The following is an 11,266-nucleotide window of genomic DNA, read 5'->3' as shown; positions in this document are numbered from 1 at the left end:
TCCTCCTCTGCCACCGAGAAAAACTTCCAGACTGGCGAAAACATGTTCACAGATAATGTCCTAATGAGCGCGACACACACTGAGAGTCACTGCAGTACAAAGCTGCAGTCACTTGCACTTGGAAAGCGGATGAATCTCAGATAAATCAGACTGATTGATCGATTTACCAGCAAGTGTACTTTATCGTATCTAGTTATCGGATTTGATTTATTTATCGGAGAAAAAAAATGAAGTCATTTTCACCCACATTGGCCGATAATTTATCTGTCCGATAAATATTGTGCATCCCTAATTATTTTAAGTTTCTTGGTCAAGTTTAGAACATAAACTCACTCTTCTTTAGAATGTAAGTAAACATAGATTTAAATTTAATCTTCTTTTTAAATGTTCAGAAGACTGTTACACAGAATCATTCAAGCTACCTGATAGCGGCTGCTGTGAGAATAAATGGAAAGCAAGCACAGACACAACCTTCAATTAGTTGTTTTTCTTTTTTTTTTCAGTTTCACTGACTGACTCCCATCTGCTCAGTTAAACATTTTCATCTCACAAATCCCAACTACAGAGGAGTCACAGGGAAAATCAGCCCAGGTTGACATGTTAGACTTAGCTTCTGCATAGCCTGTTATAGCACAGTCCTCTCTATTTTTAAAATCATTTGGTTCTCCGTCCCACCAGAACCTGAAAACACAGAGAAATTCAGAATGACTATTAATTAACATCTGAAGCTTCAGACAGAGAAAACTGCATCATGGGTAAATTTCAGTTCACTGATGTCTTACTTAGTGTTCAGTGGTGAGCCGTCTACCCATTTAAATTCCCCCTCTGTTACCCTGTCAGTCAGACCAATCCAAGCCTGAGTACCACCAAAACTTTTATTGATGAACTCCTGTAATTGTAAAAGTACAACATGAATATAGAAACTCATTTACCCCCCCCCCCCCTCTCTCTCTCACCTGTTCCTCTCTGCTGTTTATGATCACCAAATCTGCTCCTTTGTTCCTGCAGTCCTGTCTGCTCTTGTTCCAATTCTTCTTTTCAGTAGAAATGTTGTAAATGCTTGTGCTGAAAAATCTCCATCCTTGTAAAGAATATTTCCACAAACATTGATGTACTCTTTCAATAACATAATGAATTTTCATAATTATTCAGGGATTCTTTAACACTTGGTTTCATGACAGCACTCATGTTGCTTTAATTTACTTTCCACATGTTTAAAAACTCATTTTATTGTAAATCGAAGCTACACAAGACAACACGGAAATTAATGGGTTTTTTTTTTTTAATGTCAATAATATTTTGAGAATTTTGGATGAACTGCAATAATAAAGTTGCTTAAATGTTGCTAATAAAAGTGCCAAATAGAAAATCTAAAACCTATAAACCAACGCAATGTTGTGTGAATGCACTTTTAATCACACTTCATTTTTAGTGTGAAAAGAAAAAAGAAATAGTAAAAATAAATTAATTAACCAATTCATTAATTAATTAAATCCAGCAAAACTGTTGCCAACGAAATGCATACAAAAGAACTCATAACATTACTGAACGCAGACTGCCCTGATGATTGATTTAAGAAACTACAGTAGTGCTGTCTGTAAGCATCAACACAAGGTAGCCTCTGAGGTGTGGGAGAAAGTGTTTCAATGCTCAATGTCCCATCTCCAGGCAATGAAAGCCTGCACCCCTGAGCCGTAGCTGGAATGACCTCCTGTGAAGCACACCCAAAGGGATAACGTTGGCTGCCACGAGGCCAAGCACTCTCTGCGCCACAGTGATAGTTAGGCTTTGGTCTAGCTGAATAGCTTTCACCGCTGACAGTATGGAAGCCACCTGAGCAGGAGACAGACATGCCTGCATTGTGGTGGAATCCCAAACTACCCTCAAGAAGGTAGACCTCTGAGAAGGAGAAAATACACACATCTCTGGGTTCAACTTGAGGCCTAGATACCTCATATGGGCAAGCACAGCATCCTGATGACTGCCTGCCATGGCCTTTGATTAGGCCAGAATGAACCAGTGGTCCAGGTAATTCAGTACATGGATGTCCTGGAGACGCAGCAGTGCCAGGGCAGGATCCATGAACTTTGTAAATGTGCATGGTGACAGAGCTAGACCAAAAGGAAGAACACAATACTGGTATGCTTCGCCCCTAAAGGCAAACTTAAGGAAATTCCTGTGTTCTGGCAGAATACCTACATGAAAATAGGCATCTTTGAGGTCAAACCAGTCCTCAAACCTGATTTGGGATGTGCTAAGTTTGAGCATGAGTATCTTGAACTTGAATGTCTTCAGTGCACAGCTCAGAGCCTGCAGGTCTAAAATTGGACGCAGATACAATTTAAATTTAATTTAACAACAGCTCGCATTAAAACATTGAGGAGCTCCTCAAATGCCACTGACTATGGTGGCAGTTCAAGCGACGAATGCCCCTCCTCGTCTACCTCGAGCTCCTCAGAGCCCAATGCAGACAACAAAATATACTCTTCTGGGTTAGGAGAAATCATAGTGCAAGCTCCCGAAACCGGATATCAGAGTCAGGGGAGAGGACAAGAGAAAGTGTTCTTCTCTTGCCATCTCTTGTTCTGCTTCTGCCAACTTAACCTGAGAACCCCATGATCTAAGCCGCCGCGCCGCCTCTGTGGACGCAGAACCCAAGCCACGAGGCACAGAAGCTTGGGCAGAAAAAACAGCCAAGCAGGATTGGGGATTATGGAGAGGAAACCTTTCTCAATGCACGCAGCCGGCTCTCTCCAAAGCCAATCTGGCATGCTCTTCTCCCAAACAAACAATGCAAAGAGCATGCGTGTCGTCCTCCGTGATAAAACAGATGCACACACCTCTTAAAATTCTTGATCACCATAAAATCTCTCCTTTTTTCTCCTAATATTTAAATATCTTCTTTTTCCCTAGCCTGGACAGACAGGACAAACAATCGACACACATACACAGAGTGCTTCCTGAACACAAAGAAAGCTGGAGTGATGTGACACTGATGCACTTATGTGGACTTATTGCCACATATTCCCTTCATCACGTGTCCTATCCAACCTACAAATTAGCTTCAGACACAACTTCCTCAATGAAGCGTTCCCATAGCATCAGTCATGACGCAGCGTTGAGTTCCCTCAAAAGAGAACTATGGAAGTAAGGGGCTCCATATTTGTACAACAAGAGGAACTAGAAATGCAACTAAATCAAAATTTAAATGTATAGAGCTGTGAATGTGAACTTTATGAAGATTTATTGAATGGCTGATATATGGTGGTGTTCTGCCTAACCTGGCCCTGTGATGTCAGCCACATTGGCTTTTAAGCTGAAAACTGACAACAAAATATCTATTCTTTCTAAACACTTAGGGCATTTTCTTGATTAAACACTAATTTTCCAGGGACACCTTTTGCAAAAATTATTTCTCACAAGAGCAACCTTAAAAGTATAACTGAATAAAAACAACAAAAAAAGTCACAAAATCTATTGCAAAAACAACCAACTGGTAAGGATTAACTGTGAAATCCTTAATTTATTTGCAATTTATTGATTATTTGGTACTATTTGGTATTATTCCCTATTTACAAGCAATGACTTGAGTTAAAAATAAATGAAATATAATTTGTAGATAAAAAGTAGTTCCCTTTCGAGGGAACTCAATGCTGGATCATGAATGACGCTATGGGAACACTTTGTTGAGGAAGCTTCGTGTGCACACACGCCAATTCATTGGCTTGGATAGGACATGTGACGGAGGAATACACGTCAGCATCTCCATATAAGGGCATCTACGTCACATCCATTCAGCTTTTTTTGTCTTCAGGAAGGGCTCCGCTGTATGTGTGTTGACTGTCTGTCCACAGGTATGGCGTTTAAGAGTTTTAACAGGTGTGTGCATTTATGTTTACATTTAACAGGTGTTATTATGGAGGATGATACACACACTCTTTGTGTGGTTTGTTTGGGTGAGGAGCATGCCCGGTCGGCTCGAGTGATCTGGCTGTGTGCATTACGGGAGATTTCCTCCTCGAAAACTCCGATCCCATTTGGCTTTGTTTACTGGCCACGCTTCTGCGCCTCGTAGTCACAGCTGGAGTTAGCAGAAGCGGAACAAGAGACAGGTCTTTCCCTTTCTCTTGTCCTCTCTCCTGACGATGTCCGCATTTCTGCTCCAGGAGCTCGCCATCGATTTCTCCTGACCCGGAAGTGGATATGTCTTTATCCGCATCCGGCCCTGAGGAGTTCTATGCTTGATGACCGCTTCCTGACTTCGGGCCGTGCATCCCTCTCACACAGACAGCTGCCATTTTTCCCAGACCTCCATACTGCGGTATCGAGGTCCTAGAAGAACCCATAATCGGTGCACCTTTTTTCCCCGGCCTCCTCTAATTATTCAGCCATTATGGGGTTGGATGAACATGGTTATGCACTAGGTGGAAGAGACGCTTGTGAGCTATCTCTTTCCTATATTGTGTAGAGCCACTTCAGCCCTTGGGGGGAAGGCCTACATGACAGCGGGCCAAGCCAGTGCATCTCTGCACACCATAGCAGTTTTGCAGGCCTACTAGGCTGACCTGCTGAGGGAGCTTGACCAGTGTGAGGGACTGAGCCCTGATGCAGTCTCTGAGCTGCGTCAAACCACAGATCTTGCGCTCCATGCCACAAAGCACACAGCCTGCACCATAGGCCATTCAATAGCTGCCCTAGTTGCCACGAAGAGGCACCTGTGGCTTAATCTTACAGGGATCAAGGACACACTGCAGTGAAAAGCCAGAGCCCACTCGGGCCCAGGCTCATCAGGCGAGACCTGACCTGAGATCTGTCATCTCGGCTAGGTGGGCCATGAAGGAATCCTGACACCCGAGGGCTAGGGTTCCTGGGAGCATCCTCCTTAGAGAGGTTTTCCCTACTTTCTTCCCCGCTGCTTCTGGCATTTTGGGTGTCGGTAGGCCCCACCCCTGGCTCCCATTTTTCCCTAATAAATCAACACAAGGTTGACACCTCTTTCAGACAGCTTGGCAGTAGTTGGTGTTCAGGTTCAAGATACTCACTATAAAACTGATTGTGTCATAGATCAGGTCCAAGAAATAGTTTGTGATGGTAGACCTCAAGGATGCCTATTTTCATATAGGTATTCAGCCAGAACAAAGGAAGTTCCTCAAGAAACCTGAGTCTTCTTGTGCTTCTGTCAGACAAATGGAAGCTGAATGGATGTGACCTTGATGCCCTTATATGGACATGCTGGCACATATTCCTCTGTCACATGTCCTATCCAAGCCAATGAATTTGTGTGTGTGCACACTGAGCTTCAGACACACTTCCTCGACAAAGTGTTCTCATAGCATCAGTCATGACGCAGCGTCTTGTTCCCTTCTCAGGGAACTGGGTTACATACATAACCTGGTGTAGTTTTCAACATTTCATTTAAACACAGTATTCACCTACCCAGGTTTGAAAGGACACTGTGCAGATTAGAGAGTTCTTGGTGGTACTGATCTCTCTCTAACTGTAACTGGTCTCTCTCTTTATTCAGGTTGTTGTATTTGATCCACAGCACTGTGATGGCAGTCAGCAGGAGAACACACAGCATCACAACACACACTGCAGTCAATCTGTAATGTCTGCACCATGCAGTTTCTCCTAGAGATGAATGAATACAAATGCACAATTATTTTCTTTTCTTTGAGTATTAAAAATAGAGGCAGACACACTTATCCAGAGCTACATTCTAGCCTCCATAAAAAAAACATTACAATTAAAAATCTCACTGAAGGTGCCATGAAAATCAAACAAATCTAATAATCTTTTATGCACAATATAAACCCAATTAAATCCCTCTAACAGACATGTGAACTACAAAAATCCTATTACAATAGACCTACAATAGAAGAAAGCTAATGTTATCAATCAGCACAACATGGACTCATAATAGATCCCCAGTGAGATATTCCTTCTGCTGCTATTGCTTTTAAATCTGTTTTTCTCCTTGTTTATCTTACATATTGGTTCTACTGTACTGTGCTGTGCTCTTTTTGATGGCTTTAAGGTGACCAGCAGCAGCAGCAGCAACCACATTCTGACATTTGAACTTTTAAACATTACTGTTGCAATGAAGTTGATGTCTCAGTGATGTTGCAATGAGTGCTGGTAAGTATTGCGTTGTAGAGTTTTGTGTCTGGGACTAAAAATTTTGTTCATAACCAGCTTTAGGCAACTGTTTTGAATAGCAAGGACTTAAACAGTGATGCAACTTACACGCACTAAAGCTCAAGATCACCGAAATAAAAACAACAGCAAAAAATATTTGGTCTGATAAATCTTGAATTCTGATGATTTCTTCACCAGTGTGTATTCATGACCCCAAACTGCCCTGTGTGAACAGTTCCAGCTGCTGCTGGTGGTGTAATAGTGTGGACAAAATTTTCTTAGCACACATTGGGGCCCACTTGAGCTTTATCTGAATGAAAGAAGTTTATCATTATTAGAATATGTCTACATTTTAATAATCTTATAATAAGAAGCATGATAAAGCACCAAGTTACAAAGCAGACATCATCTCAAAAGTTCAGTGAAAATCAGTGTACTACTCTGGCTTCCTCAGCCACCAGAACCCAATAAAGCACCTCTGGCATGCTAAAGGCTAAAAAATGTTTTATGTCATTAGGCTTGTGAACAATATCCATCAACTGCAGACATACATTACCCTCTAACTACCACTATCCTTCATACTGTACACACATACACAATGCAAACAAAAACACCAGAGTCTACAGTTTACCTCTACAGCACATTGCACATGCATGTCTTTCATGTTTCCATTGCACTTTATAACACGCACAACATTTTGCACTCTTAGTGATTTTGTAAATTACGTCTTGTATCTTTCTTGTTTCCTTATATTCTTATAATCTATTTCAGAGGCTGTGTATGAATTAAATTTTTTGTGTGACAGACAATAAGTGTTTCGCAGCAATTATGTGATACATAATATATCAACATTGACTGGAATCTCAGACGAATAAAGAATTGCTGTTTGAAAGTAACACGTGTTTATTTTTCTTCCTCATTTTAATGGCAGATATCTGTCTTAAGCAATCCAGGACTTCGTACTTCTGCTTTTTCTTGTGAAGCAGTTATTTTTTAACATCACACCACACCATAGACATTGTGATGAATGTGAATTGTTTTGTTACATCTAAATGCCATGTCAATGCAGTTCAGAATGACTTTAAAAAAAGAAAAGATTTTGCATATTTTCATATTTACATTATACCTAGCTTACGTACTCGTACTGTAACTTTTATTTGCTAATATTACCACATAAGGTTTAAAACAGTGGCCCTGAGATCATTGCAAAAAAACAAACAAACAACATAAAAAAAAAACATTTATTCAACATGTATTAAACAACAGCTATTAAACAGTCATTCCCTCACATGTCCTTGACCCTAAAAAAAAAAGAAAGAAAATTGCAGCTAAAGCCATATTCTATTGTATCAATATATGATTGTGAGATTGTATAAATATATTATATAATAATAAATTTATATATATAAAGATATTGTATAAATAAAAATGTCTCTTCACAGAAAACCTCGCCTTATCACCAAACAATTAGAAGTTTTGTTCATACCTGTGGGTTCAGCCTCTAGGCTCTTTACATCCAAGGCTTCTGTCTCTGCATTAGGTTTGTAATCTTTAACAGCGTCCACGCTGTCGTAGATGTCCACCACCATTTCTACACGCTCTCCTCCTTTTTCAGTGTAGTTCATGTAATCAGCAATCTCAGACATCTCTGATCTCAAGTACATTGCCAGTGTTTGCATCCATCAAACTCTGCTTTATGTGTGTAGGCTGTAAAGACACGGGTGACTTATTGTGGTTGACGAATTAGGAAATGATGCTTGTGTAATGCTGTTAAAATGATGAAATCATCAAGTAGAATAATAGAATAAACTCTCATGCGGCATATTGTAAAGGTTTTCTTTAAATGTTTGCTATATTGGCATTATAATAAAATATACACATTTTATATATTTTATACAGTCAATTTCTTTTCCATTTTAATGTTTTTAATACATAATATATTATTTTTTATTAACTTTCTCTTTCTTCATTCTGCAGATGACTCTATTGTACCACCACACAATAGTCACTACCCTTTTTTTTTTTTTATCTATAGCCCCAATAACTAACAAAATCGTAGCTTACATAAATCAAAATGCTGTGTTACACAGACAGAGATTCTGCGGCTTTGTCTTGTTTTTTTTCTTTTAGAAAGAGATGTCTCTGAGTGAACTGATGATATAATCATGTTTAAAAAAGCATGTAGAGAAGGTGGTGGAGTCTTTGAGGGTGTAGACATCAAACTGGAGACAGAAGACAGAAACACGACCTACAAACTCAACAAAAGATAGAATTTTATTTTTTTTTACATTCCCAGCCCGTGCCCACACCCGGATAAAATGGGAGGGTTGCATCAGGAAGGGCATCCGGTGTAAAACCTATACCAGTTGGTCTGTTGTGGCACCCCCTCTTGGGAGTAGGGAGCAGCCGAAAGATCAACAACTCTTGTGATTATCTCTGACAGACAGGGGGCATTTCAACCCAGATAGCCTTTGAGTAAATTGTTGGAAATGTTATTATTCTTTTTCTTGACTGGATCTAGAGTAAAGAATATGATTGGGACATATTACTAGAACAGCTTGACCGTATGTGAGTTTTACCAGATAATAATCACAGATCAATGGTTTTCTGTGATCACTTATCCATCTGATAACAAGAGCATGCAAAACAATGAAATTTAGTGATATGCATTTCAATAAAACAAGGAAATTGTTTTTTACTCAACACATTTTAAAAAATTGTTAATTGAGGAATAAAAACAATATATAGACAAAATTATTCTTTATTTCATTCAAATAATTCTTTATTCATAGATTTCATTTTAATGAATTTATTGGCAATGAAGTTTTGAACAATCATGAAGGACAATCGAACAAAAATAGTAACGTAATAAACCTAAATGTTTAAAACAAACAGATAAACAAACATCACACTTCAAGCATGTACATATAGGAGTTTATATAATATATAATATATATTATATAGAAGCAGAGTAATCAATAGATGTGATGAAAAAGAGGAAGAAAACATGAACACACATCATTGTCCTCCTGTCTGATTTGTTCAAGCAAAACAAATTGATTTATTTGTCAACATGTTATTATTTCTCACACACCACCTCTCTTCTCACAGATCCAGCCTTGCCTGTCAGAGCATGCTCTGTCATTCCAGGTCCAACTTGCCGGAAAGCCAATCTCAGCACAGTCCTCATCTTTGTAATTATCTGGCTGTTCATAACCCCAGTCCCTGAAAGCAAGATATACACTATATTGCCAAAAGTATTCGCTCACCCATCCAAATAATCAGAATCAGGTGTTCCAATCACTTCCATGGCCACAGGTGTATAAAATCAAGCACCTAGGCATGCAGACTGTTTTTACAAACATTTGTGAAAGAATGGGTCGCTCTCAGGAGCTCAGTGAATTCCAGCGTGGAACTGTGATAGGATGCCACCTGTGCAACAAATCCAGTCGTGAAATTTCCTCGCTCCTAAATATTCCACAGTCAACTGTCAGCTGTATTATAAGAACGTGGAAGTGTTTGGGAACGACAGCAACTCAGCCACGAAGTGGTAGGCCACGTAAACTGACGGAGCGGGGTCAGCGGATGCTGAGGCGCATAGTGCGAAGAGGTCGCCAACTTTCTGCAGAATCAATCGCTACAGACCTCCAAACTTCATGTGGCCTTCAGATTAGCTCAAGAACAGTGCGCAGAGAGCTTCATGGAATGGGTTTCCATGGCCGAGCAGCTGCATCCAAGCCATACATCACCAAGTGCAATGCAAAGCGTCGGATGCAGTGGTGTAAAGCACGCCGCCACTGGACTCTAGAGCAGTGGAGACGCGTTCTCTGGAGTGACGAATCGCGCTTCTCCATCTGGCAATCTGATGGACGAGTCTGGGTTTGGCGGTTGCCAGGAGAACGGTACTTGTCTGACTGCATTGTGCCAAGTGTAAAGTTTGGTGGAGGGGGGATTATGGTGTGGGGTTGTTTTTCAGGAGCTGGGCTTGGCCCCTTAGTTCCAGTGAAAGGAACTCTGAATGCTTCAGCATACCAAGACATTTTGGACAATTCCATGCTCCCAACTTTGTGGGAACAGTTTGGAGCTGGCCCCTTCCTCTTGACATGACTGTGCACCAGTGACCAAAGCAAGGTCCATAAAGACATGGATGACAGAGTCTGGTGTGGATGAACTTGACTGGCCTGCACAGAGTCCTGACCTCAACCCGATAGAACACCTTTGGGATGAATTAGAGCGGAGACTGAGAGCCAGGCCTTCTCGTCCAACATCAGTGTGTGACCTCACAAATGTGCTTCTGGAAGAATGGTCAAAAATTCCCATAAACACACTCCTAAACCTTGTGGACAGCCTTCCCAGAAGAGTTGAAGCTGTTATAGCTGCAAAGGGTGGACCGACGTCATATTGAACCCTATGGATTAGGAATGGGATGTCACTTATGTTCATATGCGAGTCAAGGCAGGTGAGCGAATACTTTTGGCAAAATAGTGTATCTTATTTAATGTTCAGTTGCCTTCAGTTCCACAACTTTGGCTCAACACCCTTAGACGGTGTTGACATAACAGAATGATCTTTGACAAATAAGAATATAACAGGAAACACCACTTTCTAGGTTCATTCATCTGATTAGTGCAGTGAAGAAATAATAAACAAATACAAGAAATAAATTAGGATTGTTGATATACATGTATTCTCTTACTTGTAGGTCAGTACTGTGCCATCCACCCATTTCCACTTTCCCTCTGTTTCTCCATCACTCAGACCAATCCATTTCCGACTCCCATGCAGCTGTTTCACAATGAATTCCTGTACATTTGGTAGCATGATATAAGAAAGTAATGTGAGCTCGCTCTCTCTCTCTCTCTCTCTCTCTCTCTCTCTCTCTCTTTCTCACACACACACACCTGTTTCTCTTTGCTGTTTATGATCACCAGGTCTGCTCCTCTCTCTATGCAGTCCTGTCTGCTCTCAGTCCAGTTCTTCATATCAGAGAAGTAGTAAAAACTGGAGTCAAGGTGTTTCCATCTCAGCTTGTCCTGCATATCTGACAGTAGGACATGTGCAATAACATTCAGTAAATTTCCATACTCTTTATTTTTACATAGCAGTAGGGTTTAACAGATTCTGATAC

The 11,266-nt window shown here is 40.5% G+C and overlaps 1 protein-coding gene across 1 annotated transcript; it reads right to left on the bottom strand.

Annotated features, from left to right (window-relative positions):
- Window positions 1–278: 278 nt before the first annotated feature.
- LOC131349251 (C-type lectin domain family 4 member E-like) lies at window positions 279–7,856 on the bottom strand. The gene is made up of 5 exons (XM_058384783.1): window positions 7,625–7,856; window positions 5,437–5,631; window positions 957–1,081; window positions 783–889; window positions 279–681 (listed from the first exon to the last, which is right to left on the bottom strand). Exons 1-5 carry the CDS (start codon window positions 7,815–7,817, stop codon window positions 528–530), a joined length of 774 nt encoding a protein of 257 aa, XP_058240766.1. The 5' UTR covers window positions 7,818–7,856; the 3' UTR covers window positions 279–527.
- Window positions 7,857–11,266: the final 3,410 nt, after the last annotated feature.

This window comes from Hemibagrus wyckioides, linkage group LG29, assembly GCF_019097595.1.
Source record: "Hemibagrus wyckioides isolate EC202008001 linkage group LG29, SWU_Hwy_1.0, whole genome shotgun sequence".
Taxonomy (NCBI): Eukaryota; Metazoa; Chordata; class Actinopteri; order Siluriformes; family Bagridae; genus Hemibagrus; species Hemibagrus wyckioides.
This window is presented reverse-complemented; position numbering and strand designations above follow the sequence as displayed.

Coding starts and splice junctions, on each gene's coding strand:
- LOC131349251 (XM_058384783.1), bottom strand. CDS start 7,817: ATGCAAACACTGGCAATGTACTTGAGATCAGAGATGTCTGAGATTGCT. Junction 1,082..5,436: donor CAGTGTCCTTTCAAACCTGG/GTAGGTGAATAC, acceptor ATTCTTTACAAG/GATGGAGATTTTTCAGCACA. Junction 682..782: donor GGCTCACCACTGAACACTAA/GTAAGACATCAG, acceptor CTGTGTTTTCAG/GTTCTGGTGGGACGGAGAAC.